General features: G+C 47.1%; 2 protein-coding genes across 3 annotated transcripts in view; both read right to left on the bottom strand.

The window, feature by feature from the left end:
- LOC119383247 (heart- and neural crest derivatives-expressed protein 2) overlaps nt 1-20,000 on the bottom strand; it is a 73,496-nt gene that overhangs the window by 32,518 nt on the left and 20,978 nt on the right. The window lies entirely within an intron of this gene.
- On the bottom strand, nt 1,458-15,176 carry LOC125756116 (dihydropyrimidinase-related protein 2-like; the record flags this gene model as incomplete). Its single annotated transcript, XM_037651309.2, is given in 9 exon segments — nt 1,458-1,638; nt 3,341-3,497; nt 4,416-4,536; nt 5,496-5,564; nt 6,415-6,554; nt 12,370-12,531; nt 13,628-13,741; nt 14,290-14,363; nt 15,082-15,176. Coding segments are annotated over 9 exon segments (1,107 nt in total), but the record flags the coding sequence as incomplete, so codon positions are not given.

The raw sequence follows: 20,000 nt of genomic DNA, 5'->3' as shown, positions 1-20,000 counted from the left end.
CCTGACCACACGTACGCGTTGCAGCATGTCAGCGCGTGACCTTTAGACGCGGCGCCACGCCCTCTCCTTGTGGAGAGAGAGGGCGCGTGGCTACGCGAAGCTGCGCGCCCTCTCTCTCCATAGGGCGAGGCCGCGGCGACGCGTCAAAATGTCACGCACTGACACGCTGCAACGCGTACGTGTGATCAGGCCTTTAGAAGAGCCAGCCATCTCCGACGCACGGAGGACGCGTGCGATAACATCACCGCGCGTGCGAGGCGTGTCGTCGATTGCTCCTCAAGCAGAGAGGAAACGGCCCTCCCGTCTTTCCTCGGGCGAAGGAGCCTGAAGGAACGCCGGGTGTTGGGGAGGGGTGGTTGCGTCTCTTGTGCCGTAACTGCGACGTTTGATCATAAGGGCGCGGTCGGAAGAGCTGGTGCGCTCGCTATCTCGACAGCCATAAGTAGACGGCTCATATATGTGCTGTGCTCTCACCGCTTCACGTTGCGACGACGGAGAGCACGAAAACCTGTTCGCTCCCTGGAGCAGCCGTATTCGCTTAAACCAGCGTTTTGTAGAGTTACGCGGGATAGTATCCAAAAGAGTTTGCAGCCAGCCTTACTTCCTATGACACTCCAATTTTGACGCGATAGCGTTAAAGAGCTCGTTCCGCAGAAATTCCGGTGTCGACGTCGCTGGTTGTGAGCGAAAAATCATCTTGTCCGTGACCGAAAAAAATAAATAATAAAAACTCTTAGGCTCGAGTGAGAATCGAACCCAGGCCGTCTGCGTGGCAAGCAGGTGTTCTACCACAGAGCCACTCCATTGCTTGGAACTGCGCTGAAATGAACTTTAATGCTTCACAAACATACGCGCCCTGTGTACAGATGTCACAGTACGAGATGTAGTATCGCAGTAAAACGGGGTACAAGCGTATATTGCCATCGGGCGTCACACAATGTGAATTGCATAACGAGTTGGTGGTACAAGCTGGCCACCCATTACAAAAGACACACACATTACTGTGCGTATTCCCTTAGGACACGTAGTGGGTGCATCGAAACTTCGAAAAAGTATCACGCGCGTAATTGCTGCTGGTTTAAAGCATGCCACCCATTGCAAAGGGCATACGCATTAGTGCGCGCATTCTTACACACGCGTAGAGGGTACACTGTTGTCATAAAAGTGCTGTTGAAGAGGGCAGAAACCTTTACTATAGGTATGTCGAGTGTGTGCGTGTGTGAGACCGAGCGACTGAACGTAATGACAAGCGAAATATAGCACGATGAGGATGGGGCCGGATATCGCTATCGCGTTCAACTCTTAAAGGCGAAGCTTAAGCGTCCCCCAATATATATATTTTTTTTTGCTATTCACTGTTTCGCCCTTGCGGCGAAATTGTGATTTTTTGTACAGGTAGATTCTGGAGACTTGCTGGGTAGATGGTTTTCTTAACATAAGCCCTTGTGTATATCGATGAGCAGTTATCTATACCCGTGTCGGAGGTCACTGCTTACCACTCCTTTCTCCCAAATGACCAGCATTCTTTCCTCCACGCCGTTGACTCCGTGCGGTATCTTGGTGAAGTCGTTGGCACCGACAGCCCTCTGCGCCGTTGTAAACGTGCAGTGCTGGGAACCGGTGACATGAAGGTCTCCGCTGTAAAGAGAAATTGATTCGTTTTTGTACTCAAATATTGCGACGTTGAGTTACTAGCATGCCGAAATTTCCAACCTACGCAACGCGAATGGAGCAATTAATGGGAGCAGCTAATGGAAGCAGCAGCATAGGAAACATGGCCAATGCAGGACTGGCTTTTTGGGTCATGTCTTATAAAATTCAGGAGCCCTTCCGTACCGGGAAAACGAGGACAAGCGAAGCTTAGCGTGAGCGTGCCTGACTTTCTTTCTTTCTTTCTTTCTTTCTTTCTTTCTTTCTTTCTTTCTTTCTTTCTTTCTTTCTTTCTTTCTTTCTTTCTTTCTTTCTTTCTTTCTTTCTTTCTTTCTTTCTTTCTTTCTTTCTTTCTTTCTTTCTTTCCCTCCTAACTTTTACCTCCCTACATGCCGGCAATTGGGCCCATCATCCACGTGCTTAGCAGCACGTGCCACACTTCATTTGCTACAGGCAACAACGACGGTCGTGTGTTCATATCCAGGCAAAAGTGAAATGTGGCAACGCGACCTCGATAAAGGATCAGATTGCCATGCCAGAAACGGCTCATCGCCGATAACCCACGATCGAGAGAGCATCAATGAAACGGCACATGCAAGTATTGCATGTGACCGGAGCCCCTACGAGGGCCGCATTTCTGTACACTCGCCGGCGCCAGGTTTTTCGAGTACAACGCCGCCACCGCCAAAAACTGTTTTCTTTATTTGCTGGCACCGCAACAGCGAACACACAGAGCGGTAACTTATACAGGAGCCGTGGCGTTTGCAGTGCGCTATTGAGGTGTGTGCATCTAGTGCTCCTTTCTTGTGTCCTCGTCTTTACCAGCGCTAACCACCGTCACTCGAAGGCGAATGTCGCGGGTTTGATTCCTGGCCGCTACAGCCTCATTTCGATGATGCCGGAATGTCAAAACGTTTGTGTATAGTTAGAGTTAAAGAACGCCCGTGTTGGTTCGAAATTAGCCCATACTTCTCCACTCAGCCTTCTCTGATAATTATATCATGGGTTTGGATTGTAGAACTCTATCATTTCATTAACTTAGATTGGGCGGATAATTTACGCATATGTATAAGTGTACTATATTCTATCGAATATTTAAGATGTTCCTATGCACACGATGTTTAAGAAGTTCGCAGGCATAAAATGGAAGCAGCTCGCACAAGGTACACTCCAGGAACTTTGACTCTCTTTTTATTGCACGTGAGAGTCATATGTGTAGCACTCTCTTTAGAGGGGAACGCTGACTCTCTTCAGGAGAGTCGCATGGCTTTCAAAAAGAGAGTCAGTGCACGACTCTCCTAAAGAGAGTCAACTTGCGTATCTAAAGGGAGTGCTACACATGTGACTCTCTTTTTGCAAAATAACAGTCAACGGACACACTTTTTTCTTATAGTGTAAGATAAACTAGATATCATTGGAAGAGGCCTTCGTCCTGCAGTAGACATAAAATAGGCCGAAAATGATGATGATGATGGTGACGACATAAACATGCGCTTTATGAAAGCTTGCATGCTGCTTTCATCTAGTGCACACTTTCGAAAATCTCGAAGCCACTTGATAACGACCTCAAAGATACGACGGTCTACTCGTTATACGTTTGTCCAGAGCCCAGTTATTTGAAGCTGCGGTCGTTACACTGTCTGTAGGAGCCGCGTGTATGCGAGAACAGCGACACGCGCGTTGCTCTTACCATCCGAGTAAGTCCATGAGTCGGCTGGGTGTGGTGGGGTCCGGATTCAGAGGCGGCGAAGTTACGTGACCGGCAGCGTGGCTCCAGCACTTGTTGAAGTAGTGGCTCCCGTCGGTTCCCAGGCTAGCCGCCGTCGGTTGGCCGAACACCACGCAACCTGGAAGTGGTCACAAAGCGAGCGATCTCAATTTATGTGCATCGTTGCGTAGCAAGGGGTATAATGTTCGACGCAAATAAAGGCTGGTGATATGTTAGATGAGTGAGAATTCTGCGCATGAAGAAACTGAGCGCCTGCGCGAGTGCAAAAACGCGCACTGAACAGTCGTTCTTCATGAGTAATTAGTAATGAAGCTAACGAACTGCAGCTCGGGCGATAAAGCCGATTAGTCCTCTTCTCTTTTCAGGTTCACATAGTCGTAAGGATCCTTGCAGTGGAATGTTTCATTTGTTCTTTTATGCAAATAGTAATGAAGTTTGAACACTGGTAGTTCCTTAATATCACGAAACTTCCTTTTTGATATTTGTAGTGATCCGCTTCAAGTGCGAATTTGTAACCAGGTACGCTAAGCACTTGTACAACTCTTACATATATTTGTTTTTAAGACGTTACATGCGAGCTTTTAAATTCTTTTTTGCTTGTATAACCAATGTATTATTCACACCCGCGTACTGTTTGTATTGCACACCCGCTCCTGTAATAATACCGCATGTAGGATTGATAGCATACCGTAAAATAAGGAAATTAATATTATAAACACTTTCCTTCACAACACACAGTGCATGCTCCGTCGTATAACGCTGGTGCACTGCGGTGAAAACATAAAACGCATATGGTATTATTATTATTATTATTATTATTATTATTATTATTATTATTATTATTATTATTATTATTATTATTATTATTATTATTATTCGGGTTTAACGTCCCAAAACCACATGATTACGAAGGACGCGGTAGTGGAGGGCTCCGGAAATTTCGACCACCTGGAGTTCTTTAACGTGCACCTAAATAACGTGCGTTCGAGCGCCTTTAACGAACTAACAGGCATATAAACAAAGTTTCAGTCCTCACCGTCGTTGCGTTTCTGTACAATCATTTCAGCCGCGGACTTGCTCATCACCGGAGAGATAAGCAGCGGCGTTGCCACCTGATTGGCCATGACGATCGCCCGAAGGGTAGCCTCCGCTTCCACCTAGTTTTGAGGGCGATTATCGCAAAAGGAAGATGAAAAAACAAACTCATTTTATGCAAAACGTTTGTTGTTCGTCGTACGTGATAACGTTGTCACATCACATCAGAGCTAAACACATTATGAAATCACGTCCTTGTCCTCACTAAACGTTTCAATTTGTGACTGAAGCGCTGTCCTGTCTGCCTTTTTAGACCTTTCGTATGCACGCTGGTGCGCTTCCAAAAAGGTGCGTTCGGTGACAACCTAATAATGTGATTCGCCACCCTTTTTCAGCACAAAAACAATTTTTCAACGTTTATTTCTTCCTTTTTTTTCTTTCTTTCTTTTCTCCTACGGCAAGTACACATAGTTCCTTTTGAAGTAAAACAATTGCGAATATTCCGCAACATAAAGACGTATATTCGGAAGAGTAACATTACGACAAAACTGAACATTCAAATGCACCGGTGCGTTGAAAAGTTCTACGTGAGGTAGGAAACAAACGTTTCCGTTTCGGAAATTGGAATAACGCAGCTACGAATGGAAACTATGGGGCGTACACTTCTATCACGGTGCTCCGGCCCACGCGCCCAGGGCCCAGAAAACGCTGCTCAAACTCTTTTTTAAATCTAATCGATCATGCTTGAGACTTAAACGATTAGATCAGGCTAGTTGGCAAAGATCCATCTTTGTAGGAAGCGCGAAACTAAACACCGACATACACAATAAAAGCGAGACACAAGCGCTTAACTTCAACTGAGCGGTTATTAAAAAGTGCGAATACACATATAGGTGTGAAGGAACAAACAAAAAAAGCAAAGACAAAAACAGAGGCACTTATGCCAAATAAGCACTTGTGTCTCGTCCTTCTTGTGAATGTCGGTTTTTAGTTTTGCGCTTCCTACAAAGATGACACTTAACAGTCACTATCTGAGAGAAGTGGATACAAGATAAAGTTGATCACAGTATCAGCAACTCACCTCCTCGGGTTGGCTGTAGACCACACCTTCAGGTCCCGTTATCCCGAGGCCCAGGATCTTTCTCTGGTTCTGCAGACGTGGCCAAGATAACGACTGTTAACTTCCATGTCATTGTTCGCGATAAGTTTGATTCCGCCTGGGTTTAGCTCCAGTGACATAGTGAATCGAGAATACAAAGAACAAAAGATCGAAACGCGACAGCTTAAGGCTAAGTAATGCACGCACTCTCGTTTCCACCGTCTTCAATTCGTGTCAAATCGGCGCAATTTCGTCTCGAGCGCTTACATCAGAGTAATCATTACATTTAGCGACCGCATTCGTAGCGAAAGGACGCGATTATCTCGAGAAATTGCATGCATAAGTTGTTATACTAAATGTTTCGATGTCACGTTTCAATCCGCGCAGCACTGTACAACGAAAACGTACGACTTGTTTTATTTCGAAACCCGAAGGTCGCGGGATCGAATACCGGCCGCAGCGGCTGCATTTTCGATGGAGGCGACAATATTTGAGGCCCGTGTGCTTATATTTAGGTGCACGTTAAAGAACCCCAGGAGGTCGAAATTTCCGGAGCCCTCCACTAAGGCGTCTCTCATAATCATATCGTGGTTGTGCGACGTAAACCCCACAGATTATTAATTCGTGAACACTGTACAATGAAAACGTTCTACTTACTTAATTTAGAAAGATGTGAAGCGTCACTAACGAAGAGCGATCTATACTACACAACCTTTGACACACATACGTGTAAATACTTGTGGTTAATGTCGCGCATGATACTGATATTAGGACCCAGTGGAAGATATTTAACTGGAAAGGAACTCGTAACCGGTAATACACGGCGATACTGCGTAAGCTTCGATGCGCGTGACTAATGATGCTCATGGCTTCACACGTCATCATAACCTTGCTGACTCACCTCTGCAATGATGCCACCGTGCTCAGCATGGACCGTAGTCAGAGCCCCCAGATGCTTAGACACTTCGAGCAGATGCATCAGCTGAAGATCGCTCAGCATCAGGGAGTCCATGCTGAGGTAAGCTCTGAAGGCGTTCACACCTGTGTCAGGTTTCAAAAAAGATTATTTTAGAATATTAGTTGTCATTTCCGTACTTGATGGCGTGTTTACATCTTAGTTCTGTGCAATATTGACATCTAAACATTAGTCTATTTGGAGTGTCATAACCACACGCGTTTTCTACGTGCGAGCGTCGTCAGTACCGCTGCACGCTATAAACGTAACAATCGAGCCATTAAGCGCGGTGTTTCTGTCTCACGTTATGATTAATCCACGTAATATGGTGCGTGTGAAAACGAGCTTCGAAATTCAACTAAGCGTAGGTTGTCAGTGTGCTTCCACGAATTTTTGCTGGCTTCCCTAACTAATTGGGCTCAAAATCGTGATAGGCCTATTACTATACAAACGCTGAAAAGATACTTAGATTCGAGTAAGAGCAGCGAAATCGACCTGGGGCAAGGCATCGTAAGTTAGCTAAAGCTAAATTTTTATTGCGGCACGGTGTAACGAGAAAGAATGGAATATAAAACCGCCCTTGTTTGGTTAATCAATGAAGTGGCCCAAGAATACACCTCTCAAGTGAAAAAAATACGTAATAGTTATCCGGCATAAAGTCTTTTCTTTTTCGATGTTTCTCCAACAAGTACAGATTTAGTCAGTATGTGTTGACGCGAAAATAGTTCCACCTCTCTCCCCCTCCCTTCCTTTGTCTCTCCTGTGTCCTTGTTATAGTCTTGTTAACTTTACTTGTTCTGAGTAGAGCAAACTCGTGAAAACGACCACCAGAAACACCGCGTGAAATAATAATTTGAAATGAAACGAATATAACTATTACTTTTTGCTGGGCTAATTGTTACTTAGGTAAGGTGTTATCCAATTAAGGCCGTAATGCAGGAGAAGATGAAAGCTTGAAGAGGCGAAGTATCCTTGAACACGGGGTGTCGTTTGAGCCAATCAACGACAAGCGGTCTTGTCTTCTTCAAGGAAGCAACTGCCTTGAAAAAGACTAGACTTCTCGCCGAAACGTCAGCTCAGTTGCCTAAGTTATAGAAATATTAGCGGATGGACACGAAAGGGAGACCCTGTCCGGTCCAGCCGTTGCCTAATATCCTTTCGCGTAAGCTGAAAAATATGTCTTGTAAAACGAAATCTGAATATTAGCGACAAGAGAGTGTAGTTGCGGTTGCGATTTTGGTAACACAACGCGCACACCATTCGAAGCATTGGTTCGGGCCATTCGATGCTGGCTCCGTTACTGGCTCCTTTAAGTGGCTCCCGCCCGCCACGGTGGCCTTGTGGTTATGGTGCTCCACCTATATACGGAATCGAAGAACGCGGCTTCGAATCCCGGCCGCGGCAGCCGCATTTGCAGTGGAGAAGAAAATGCTTGAGGCCCGTGTACTTAGATTTAGTTGCACGTTAAAGAGCCCCAGGTTGTCGAAATTTCCGGAGCCCTCCACTATATGGCGTCCCTCATAATCATGTCGTGGTTTTGGGACGTTGAAGTCCAAAAATTATTATTAGGCAGCTCCCTTAGCTGGTACCTTTACCTTTTAATACTGGCTCCTTCAGCTTAATGATGTGGTGCGCGAAAGAACGAAAACACGAAGGAAGGCAAACGAAACTCCTTCAGCTATGCGCGTTACATTGGAAAAAGCTGTGGACCAGAACGTTCTCGTGTTGTTGCTGTTTTCTTCGCTCTTGATTACGTGTCGCGCGCGCTGTGCCTTGCTTCTGTGCAAACGCACCGGTGCTAATTATTTTTTCGCGGTAAAATTGGAAGGCTATCGCCGATTATAGTGAAACCGCGGTGATGCGATCACGGCTCATACGAATTTCGGGGTGATACGAATTTTTTCGTTGGTCCTGGCCAAGCCCCATTGGCCTGCAATGTAATGGAGTACGGTTGCTGCGAACCGATTTTCACCCAGCGTTTCACCCAGCGAACGTACGCCACCGCCCAGGCACGAAGAGATGCTGTCCGCGCTTTCCCAAGCACGTGCGAGCGCGGGAACGCAAGCGTGGGCATGCCAGCCGCCAAATCGTCAGAATCACGGTGTAAGAAAAACACTTTGCTAAAGGTGGACGAGGACCGAAAAGAAGGCGAGGGCGGTCTTGGCGAAGGAGTCAGGCCTCACAACGTCAACATGCGCGACCGTTGAGGTCGCCCTTGTGCGGGCACGGTCGTAATCTCCCAAAAAACATCCCCAACACCAACGCGATAACAAAATCAGAACGCAGGACCGTGTTTCTGTAATTTTATGGCCTTGATCCATCGCGTCAAAGCGCATCTTTTGTTACTTTCGCTGCAGTACTCCGGTGTCATGCAAAAAAGCATACTAAAATTCGGAAGGGGCTACTGTTGTCGCGGGTCACAGCGCACCTGGTTCATTAACTAAATACTTGCGTACGGACCGTATATTAACGAGTGCTGGTATGATTGCCGACATCTAGAAACTTAACTGACTCAGGGTTCTTCCTGATGTTGCTGCGGCCCTGAAAAACAATAAATGAAAATGTACGCCAGCTTTCTTTTGTCGCATGCTAATTTTCCATGCTTTCTGGTGATACGAATTTCGGATGATACGAATATTTTTAGTCGTCCTGTGAGATTCGTATCACCTAGGTTTCACTGTATTCGTTTTCAGCGCTCGGCAAAGCAGGCAGGAGGTGGGCTTCTCCATCGAACACTAAAGTACCGAGGATAAGCGCGCCTGCTGCTGCAAGACTGAAATTGCTCTGAGCGCAAGTACTCGTTTGAGGACCAGTTCGTTCGTACGTACGAACTTTTGTATGGTACTGCCCAAAACGCGATATATAACAAAAGGAGGGAGACAGGAGATAATGATAAGACACAGAGATATGTCTGTCTGTCTGTCTGTCCGTCTGTCTGTCTGTCTGTCTGTCTGTCTGTCTGTCTGTCTGTCTGTGTCTGTATCTATCTATCTATCTATCTATCTATCTATCTATCTATCTATCTATCTATCTATCTATCTATCTATCTATCTATCTATCTATCTATCTATCTATCTATCTATCTATCTATCTATCTATCACCGCGTCTATCGAAGTACGTTCACAAAACATTGTACTGACAGTCAGTAGGGAACAAAGGAAATCGATCACAGAATAAATTGAAAGGAAGATATTTCGGCTCGCCGGTGTGAATACTGATTGATCACCTTGATCACAGTACTTTTTCTACGCATTACGACGAGCTTGCCCGACTGCCTCCCGCAAAATCTCTACTTGAATTATGACAAGAAAATCCCATAATTGGCATTAAAGGGGTCATGAAGCACCCCTTGGGCTGGTTGAAAAAACACATCCTGCGGAAAGCTGACACGGCTATGAACTGCTCTGCCAAATATTACAGTCGTGCACGCCGCGTAATGGCCACAAGCGGAGCGCGAAGTTGCCGTTTCCCCAGGCACCCTCTTTTCAAACAGAGGCCGGTTCTCACTCTCGTCGGTGGGCGGGGCGTCTGTCCCTTACGTCGCGGATCTGTCACTTTACGTCGCAAGAGACATAGCTGCTTATTGGCCGATAGCCGACGTAAATCGAGAGCGGCGTTCGGATCAGATGCGCTTCTTGCCGCGGGTGCCGCCACTTGCCGGCGCCGCACTCCTCAGTACACGGTAGCCGCACTCGCGCCAGCGAATCACATCGGGAGAGCGATCGCGTTTCATGACGCGCGCTGACGTAACTTCTTTCCCCCATGCCATCCCTCCCTGTCTAGCTTCCAGTGCGCTCGTCGGCACGAGAAAAGAGAGGAAAGCGCTGGGCGTGAGCCAAAACCCCCGTAACTCCGCTGATTCTTGACGGATTCGAGAAATTTTTGCGGCAATCGATTCGGGAGGCAGTACACTCCGATACAGAGGTCATTAGATCATTATTTGGAAAAGTGGGTCATGACCCCTTTAAAGGAAAACAATGTCATGTTAAGACAGCGGATAGCCAGCGTTGACACTGACAACTTGTCGTTCACAGCCAGCCACATCAAGCTAATATTAGCGGTTATTTAGTAAACACTAGAAGCATTAACCAACGCTTAGCCAGTGATTGCTAGCATTAGCTAGCGCCTCTGGTATGCGCGTAAGTATACACTTCCTAAAGACATAACACTTCCTAAAGACATAGCTTCATCATTATTACCCATTCAACATTTTCCCAACTCACTGCCCTGTACTTCACGTAGAATTCCTAAATTCACAAAAACTTAGGTTTTCTTTTACATATTGTGTATCGTTCTGCCTTTTTTTTACACGACAGTGTTTTATGCCGGGGTCCACCAAGACTTCAGTGACGTATTTCCGTGACGGAAATGACGTCGCAAAAATTTACACGATCAGAGGGCAAAGAAAAAAAGTTCCGTCAACGGGCATCGAACCCACGACCGCTCGGTCCGCAACAACAGATGCCGGGCACGCTATCCACTGCGCCACGGTCACTTTTTTTTTCTTTATTTCCAGACATTAGGAAACACTTTCCCACCGCAGCGCACTGCGCCACGGTCACAGACTCTAGAGGCTTTACAAACACACAGACTGTGGAGGCTTTACAAACGCGCCTTTTATATCTACCACTCTCCCGGTCAGCGGGTTGGTGTTGCTCTCTGAGAGCGGCAAAGTAAAGTAATTCGTCATTACTGTGGCTTCCGCGATTAGTACCTGCAACGCGTTACACGTCCGTCCCATTCGGCGCGTTTTCAATCGAAGTTCAATTTTGTCAATGCCTTAACACACCGCGAGGTGGCGATCTTAGCCCAAGCGTCGTAAAAGCATCGGCCTCGCTCATAGCATCACTCTAATCCAAACCAAAAATAGCTCTGCGACGCGCGCCTGCCTCACCTGGATGTTACACCGCGTTCCCCTTTCAGGCGCTCGCCCCGAGAAAAATCGCGGCCGGGAGGCGGCACGACGCGCTTTGCGTTTCCCGCTAGTCCGGCCCGCCAATCACATTTTAACATGCCGCGGGATGGCGACCAAGTTCTGCGTCCAATATGCGACGCTCTTCTGGCTATCACACCTCGTTCTCTGATTACGCTTTCACCGTTAACTACTACAGCTACTACAAGGGTTTGTGTAATCATTTAACATGGACGTTAGTCGTCGGTATGGAGATGTACCACCAATCATCAAAGTTGGTGCATCCACGTTAAATGGTGCTATAGCTGCCAGACATCAATATGCATTGTCCAAACTCTCTTATATAAATGTACAGCAAACATTCAGTTACTTCTGTAAGGGCACGCTTTACTTTCGTGTTATTCCGATTTCTATGGCGGAGGGATCAACCATCTTTTTCTTTTTTGTTATGTTTCCCTTTACCTTTTTATAGTTTAGTTTAGCTTCTTTTTCCGCACTGTATAACGTTTAGAGAGTTTTTTTTTTTATCTATACCTATCTAGAACGTGCTTTTACACGGATATAAATAACACTATCTGTCATAGAGACCCCTTACACGACTCCCGTTGAGTTCTGGGGTACAACTCTGTAAATATGATGGACTATATTATATTTTGTTATCAATAAACTTACTGATTGAATTTGAATTTATTAAAAATTTTATAGTAGCTAGCTTAGGATGGCCCTTAGGATGGCCTCTACTCGAGGCAAGTTGAAATTGTTTGTTGGCGCTATCGTCCACAGTCATCGTGGATATCATCAAACACGAATATGGAAGATGGGCGGAAGATACCTACGAGGACATTTTCTTGGATATTGTACTGTTTCCCAGATGTTGTATCCAACAACAATGCACGACTGACAAGGGGCGTTGGCGGCCTCCGATTGTCTTCACACAAGAGCACGCGAGCGAGGGCTTCAATTCTCTCGGGCATCTCAGAGGCCTCACCTTTCTCCTTGACGAGCGTCTCGAGCTCTTCCTTTGTCTTCGGGTCGAAGGAGGTGACAGCCAGCTGAAGGCCGTAGTCGCAGCACACCTTCTCGTCGGCCCAGCTTTTCCACTTCTCGAAGGCCTCCAGCGGAGAACACGTGGTGTCCAGAACGCAGTCAACTGGAAGAGTGAAAAAATGTCTCTGTGAAAAATGTCTTACCAGACAACTTTCTTGCGCATGCACTCACGAGTCTCAGAAACTTAGCCTTCCCATTTTCCTAGAGGAAGGGGAGGACGGGGCGGGGTTTAATTAACGCACGGTCTATTCTAGACGTGTACTACATGTCTAGAACAATATATGCACCTACAAACACACTCGAATATACATAAATGAAGCCCGCCTCGGTGGTACGGTGGTTGCGGTGCTCGGCTGCAGACCCGAAAGTCGCGGGTTCGATCCCGGCAGCGGCGGTCGCATTTCAATGGAGGAGAAATTCTAGAGGCCCGTGTACTGTGCGGTGTCAGTGCACGTTAAATGGACCCTAAACCACCCAAAGGTCTAAATGAAGTTGTGGTGTTGCAGTTGTGCACGAGTATACAATGAACACGTAGGCTCGAGAATCTTTCGAAATGGTGCCGTAATGGCGGAGTTACACGCGTTTGACGATCGAAATGCGGCCCTCGCTCGTTTCGCTCTTTCATTCGTTACACACTGTTCGTTGATTCGTCTCTCCTCTTGGCCTAGTGTTCCTCCTCGCCGTAGCAGGGAGCGCGCGTACCTGCAGGCAAACAAACATGTTCTTTTTGCTGCCGCCATGACCGGATTGTACTGTTGACGTCACTACCAACTCCGGGGATACCGAAAGGCCTAAACAACAGCAGAAACTTCTTTCTTCTTCTTTTTTTTTTTTTTTGCGCGGAGCGCTGCCGCCTTTGGTACTGCTGATCGTGACGGCACTCTGAACTCGATGGACGCTTTTGTTTGAAGTGTTAGAAAAAATAGAGAATGTGATTTAGGGGCCCACTAGATGGTCGAAATTTCCGGAGCCCTCCATTATGGCCTGCCTCATAACATCTCGTGGTTTTGGCACGTAAAACCCCAGATATTACTGTACGTAAATGGGGGGTCGGACCTTTGCCGAAAGAAACTTCGCTACTTAGGGTTTGCCGCCGGATGGTAGCTTCGATCCCCCCGCCACCCCTTCTCCTACCCAAGGCAGGGCGTGTGCGTCACAACGAAGACACCGCATAAAATGGGAGAGTCCAGTCAACTTACTGATCATGGTGGTTCCTCCGGCGACGGCAGCTCGCGTGCCAGAGTAGAAGTCATCGGCTGACTTGATGCCACTGGGCAGGGGAAGCTGAAAGTGAGTGGCAGTGTCGATTCCACCTGCGAGATTAGAACGCATTCGTTGCAGTTGAACCCCCGATTTTCTTTCTTGAGGCCTCGCTACATCCTGAATGATTAAGGGCTGCGATACCCACAAGAATTTTCCGTAAGATGCTCTTTCAACACTACCCCGTAATGCCTTCCCAAAATACGTGTGTATCAATCACGTTCGTAAAATAAACTGGATTTGCACACGTATAGCGATTCGTATCTGTAATCCAAATACAACCTCAGCTGAAAAAAAAAAAGAAAACAACAAAACAGGGTATATCCCGACACGACAAGAACTTTTATCGTAAACCTGTTGTATGTTCTTCCAGTGTCAACCGCGTCAACCGTTTGTGTCGTAGTGGCAGCTCTGGTCAAGTTTAACGACACAACATCGGTCAGACTCAAGGAAGAAAGTGCGGTCACTGACACTGAATCGATAGAATAAAGTTTTTAGAAAGTGAAATTCACCAGTCCAAAATAGTGGGCTGTTTCCGTTTATAGTTTCCGATTGAAGGCCCTTAAGTTAGGTGCCCCTAAATCGCGGTGAACTTTCGTACCTGGTATGACCAGTTGCCCTTTGGCATCGATGGTCCTGGTGCCTCCCGGTATGGTGAGGTCCTTGCCAACTTGCCTGCGGAAAACAACAAACAACGGTGCGGCCCATCGTCATACACACACTACAATACGGTTCGAGCACTTAACGTTATAAACCACATTGAAAGCATTTGACATGTTCCCTTTGATGCAGGATGCCTGCATCCCGCAACAAGAAGCCGGGCATTTCTTCGCGCAGTTACCGGTTAGTGTAGATTTTCTGCACTGTACACTACCACGCCCAAAGTAATCAATGGACTTACTGGGAAGTGTCACGGGATTGTCTCTTTTACCGCTTTAACGTTAGCGTAAGTTGCATGCAGTGTAGCGACAGTGGTTTGAGGTTAGGAAAGACGCCAATTTGTGCAAATCATTATATGGAGCATGCCGCAGCGTCGTAACGGGGACGTGTAGTGAAAGATTGAAGAGAGCAGAAAGGAGATGCCACCTTGAGATAAGTAACAACCGCAGCGGTGGTCAAGTGGTAGAGCGTCTACCTCCAATGTAGGAGGTATGGGTTCGAAACCCCCAGTGCCCCCAGATCTAAGGGGCGTGGTGTGAGTACTTGTCTCTATAGAAGGTGGCCTCTCGTTTACATTCTCCTGCATCATTCACTAGACCTTGTAGGAACGTTTGACATTGTAAGGAACTTTCGTCCTGACTGAGTTCAACGTATACCAGATGAGTATGTTGGTGGCATTAATAAACGTTTTAGCCTTAATAGTTCACGGGGACATTGAGCTGTCGACACTCACTTGATGATACCATCTTCGATGTAGACGTCTCCGTCGATGATCATGTCATCGTTGACCACTTTTCCGCCCTTGATCACCACACGGGTCTGGGCGCTCTGCGATAAAGATACATGACACATTAAGTCGTGGTCTCATCAGGCAATGTAACTTGGCACAGTCATCACTTTTAGTCGAAGCTAACCTCCATGTTTCGTCTTGAATGTGCACCCATTCCCGTCCTTTCCGTACGTGATATTCTGCTTTGTGTTCAACCCTTTGAAAATGTAACTCTGACACTGTTACCAGAATAAAGTGTTGAAATACTGCTATTACGTCAGGTGTTAGACAAGCAAGATGCACGAAAATTTTGTAACCTTGTTTGAGAACATTGACAGTAATTTATTCGAGACGGTGGTGTCGTCACAGACATCAAACCTTAGCTTCGAAGATCGTTACTAACGTCGCGCGAAAAAAAATTATAAGATATAGCATCGACACGCAGATTTACTTTTTTGTTACAAACTCCAGGAGACCGCTATTTTGTACCACATTGGAGTGGCATTTAAAGAATAAACGTGTCTTAAGCGTCGATAACATAGCAATCGGTAATAAGAACAGCATTTTACAAATATGCACTGCGACTTTCCGACAAGCTTTTCAAGGGTATTCCTGTTGGTTATAATGGGTTGGACTGTCATTCTTGGGATGCGTCCTTTGACAGCTCGGGTGATTTTAGTGCACGAGCGCGAGTTTTTCGCGCAGTACAGCGGATGCCACGTTCGATGGCACTGAAGCCTTCCTCTGCTACACACTGCATTGTTGCCGATACGCCAGATCAAAACGCATCAGCTTATACGGAAGACCAACTTATCACCATGCTTTAGGAATCCAACACTATGGCCGCGATAGAATCAGGGCAACTCATCTCTGGTTCCAGTTGGGCTGTTGACGCGGTAACAGTCTTGCACGCATGTAAACCCACGCGGTATACACACCATATATACGCGTCCTATCATCTCACAGATCTCACGCAACGACATAGCGTTCGTAAAAGCCGATCCTTTGACGGCGCGACGCCTTTGTTCTTTCCGCCTTTTACGAGGTCGGTCACTGCAGTCATCTAGCCGCAACTATATAAGAGCGTTGAACCTGCTCCATATATAATACTCGCGTACAAGGGCAAAGCACAAACACAAGCCCGGCATTCCCTGAACACTCGACGGCATACACTGCGTACTTATAAAGTAACGTCGTGCGCGTTGTTTCGGAGAAGTAGGAGACGGCAATAAGCAAACCTGCTGCTGGCTAGAATGAGCGTGGCACTACATAGTAGTGCTGCGGGGACTGTTAGGACAGAGCGTCCAGCCACCGACATTTGTCTCCATTATTAACAATCAACGCGAATGCTGGGCCTGGCCAACCTAACCGCGTGCTGCCCTTGCGCTGCCGGGACGGGACCAGCGCTGCACGCGTGTTGTTCCCAGCGACCGTCCCTCCCGACGTTGGCCGCCGGTGCGAGCAGCGCGCGAGCGGCGCAGGCCAAGCGAGACCGCGGACGTTCGTTCGTCAGAGGTCGCCTCCGCCGCTGTACGTCGCGAGAAACAATGAACTGCGTCCCGCGTGTCTTTATAGCTGCGTTATTTTGCTTTATAGTCGTGCCTCGACGACACGCTTGTCGCGAATGGCAGCGCGTTGCGCAGGGGAGGACGCGCGTTGTTGTGCAGAGAGGATGCAGAGTGTATAGCATACAATGATGGAACGCGCGCGCGTTCTGTCCAGTTAATGTTGTGACGGCAAAGCGCGCGACGCCGGTTGTGACGACCTACAGTCGGTTACAAGCGAAGAACAAGTACAATCTCAACCCACAGTCATGACTGTTCCACCCAGAGAGGTCTTATCCAATCACATTTGCTCATTTCCGCGATGTCAAGCGCCTGTCGCGTGTTTCAGATAATTGGTGTTCCCATTCAGACTCATTTTCATGTAAATGGCTTTAAGTAAAAAAACTTGAACGTCTTGGCAAACTTCATCAAGAGATTTTGATATCACTGCTTGGCCGAACGTTATATTTTAGGTAGGAACGACGAGTCTTTAGTTTTGCACATTTGCACAAAAAGTACTTGTGGTTTGAAAGGAAACCAGCTTGCACGACTCTCTTACATAAGTGATTGACAAGCAAGCCGCGGTTCTGTGGGCATAGTTTGTATTTATTCTTAGGTTGTGACCGACTATAATTTCTGTCATCACAGTATGAACTAACTGGACAGACGCCTTACGTTCAAGCATTATACTGCATTTCGCCTTCCTAGGTTCCTGAGTCGCTGCATGAACCTATATATGGACAGACGCAGCACGTTCCAGCATTGTACTGCATGTTGCTTTCTTAGTCTTTGCGATGGCAGGGCTAGAACACCGACATGTTCCTCAGCGCACACACACCACACACACACACACACACACACACACACACACACACACACACACACACACACACACACCACACACACACGCACACACCTGTCGGTCTTTCCGGAAATTCTGAGGGTTGTTGACGCAAGAAAGAGTAGTGTCCGTTGTCTTCGCGCAGAGTGACAGGGATTGATTGGAACTTGTCAACCAACCATATATTGTGATGGAGAATACACAAGGGACAAGATGCCGGGCAGAGGTCATGCACGCCGCTATCTCTGAAACGATTTTTTTGTTTTTATTAATTTATTTATTTATTTATTATTTATTTATTAATTTATTTATTTATTCTCGCACAACTTGCGATTCCACGCCAAAGCGGCTTTCTGCAGCGCATTCGAGTTCGCTACACGTTCAAGAGCGAGATGACTTGAGCGCCGGCGTGGGGGGCAATCTCAAGTTACGTGAAATGGGTGCATGAAAAGCTATCATCCACTCTTTGGAAACGAACTGTGCATTGATTTCAAGAGGTGGCTGCAATCCGGATGTAGATAACGAGGCACAGCAAAAAGGAAGAAACGCCGACCACAATAAAAGCGCTTTAAAACAAACAAGACGTTTCGGCTCCCGCACGGGAGCCTTGTTCACAATCTCGAACCCTGGATTCCGTCAAACCCTGGATTCATAACGAGGCACAATGTGAAAGCTGAAGCTGCAGAGGCGTAGCCACGGGTGGTGGATTCAAGACCCCCCACCCCCCCATAGTTTTTGCATGCGTATATATATTTTGCATGCGTATATATACAAGCACACATACAAACAACCGCTCGAAAACGCATAAAGGGAGTTAAACCTCCCTCCAACTCCCCTACAAAGATTTCTGGCTAAGTCCCTCGGGGTACGAGCTCGACTTAATCACTAGCGCGATCAACTGTGTATCAAACGTCGTAACTTCCAAACATTAGTGCAATACACGCGTACTAAGAAGGAAAATGAGGTAACAATCAAAGAGAGGTAGGTAGACGAAAGTTAGGGAAGAGGCGTCATACATGGATTTGTATAGCACGAAGCTGCAGTGAAATCCACACGGTCATGGAAGAAAGTTTATCTGCAGACGATAAGTCCGTCCGTCCTGGTTCAGGATTTGAACAGAGGACCAACGCCTTTCTGGGACGATATATCTATAGCATCTCAGCCAACCAGCAGGCTGCCAAATCGCGGCGCGCCGAGACGCCGACCAACTCGAAGAACATTAACAACTCGAAGAACAGAACCATTGATAAGGGATTTTCTTTGTAGCTTTATGCAACAAAGGCGTGAATGATGACTTTTTTTCTTCTTACATGTATTCAGGCGAAAGTCTTAAGTGGCTCGCTGCGCTACAACCTTGAGGAAAAGCTTCTTCCGGCGTGCGCAAAATCCTGGCGCCCCAATCCCACGTGACCTCCGAGCGAGAGGTGTATGGAGAGTAACGAGCGTAGACAGAAGAGCGCCTGACCTACGTCATCAATGAGGGCTGTTATGACGTCATCACGTCGCACTACTTTATAATGTGACGTCATCATGACGTCACAAAACGCCGAAACTTGCGATGTCATCCACCTGACATCCATGTTAAAAAAGACTGTAGGCGTGCAAACACGGACGCAAAAAAGAAGTCAGGACAACACAAACGCCGGCTTTTTCCCTTGTGTGTCCATGTTCGCACGCCTCGTCTTTTAACATGAATGCGTACACGAACTAGCTCAACTTTCTGTATTGTAAACACCTGACATCAATGAAATAAGGGGACCCTTCGTGGGTTCAGATTCCACCGACGGAACGGGTGATTTTTCTTGTAATTTAATTCGTTTTAATTTACGTCATTATTGCTACAATACAGTTAAAGAAAACAATCAATGGCCAATATGCTTTCCTTGGCCTAATTCTCTGTTAGATTCATTCGGTTGTGTCAAACACCTGATATGGCCGCGTGGTCAAAGGTGGGCCCATCGCGAAGGCGGTAAAACGTTAAACACCACGCGAGGTGAAGCAAGCTTCAGTGTATGTGTAAAGACTGAGGGGGGGGGGGGGGGGAGTACACTGACAATCGACTGGGAACGTCGCGATCATGTAATCCTTGTCTCTCACGCTGCGGCTCGTTATACCTTGCAAGAAGTCTGGTTCCCGACAGCATAACTTAATGCATTGCTAAGTCTGAAGAAAGCTTCCTCCTTCAAGTGTTAGATGTGTAACGTGCTGCCGATTCCTTTAGTGCGGAGCTGAACGCGCTGGTCTAGCTCGAGGCACGCGTATATTCTCCTGCTTCGATGATTTCTTGTGCAGCGACTGGCCCGACGACGCCCTGGGGCTGCGCGATATGGTAAGGAAAGAGCAGTGGTGGGCAGACAAGAGTGCGTGTGTGTGCAGGGGGGGGGGTGGACTGGGGTGACTGTGCTGCGCTTCGATGTCGCGGTCGACTGCATCAGCCAACAAAGGCGCACGACCAAGGAGCCTGGCCGCTCTCCCGGCGCGCGTATACAACACACAAC

The sequence above is a fragment of the Rhipicephalus sanguineus genome, chromosome 2, assembly GCF_013339695.2.
Source record: "Rhipicephalus sanguineus isolate Rsan-2018 chromosome 2, BIME_Rsan_1.4, whole genome shotgun sequence".
Taxonomy (NCBI): Eukaryota; Metazoa; Arthropoda; class Arachnida; order Ixodida; family Ixodidae; genus Rhipicephalus; species Rhipicephalus sanguineus.
Note: the sequence above shows the minus strand (reverse complement) of the source record. Positions and strands in the feature narration are given on the sequence as shown.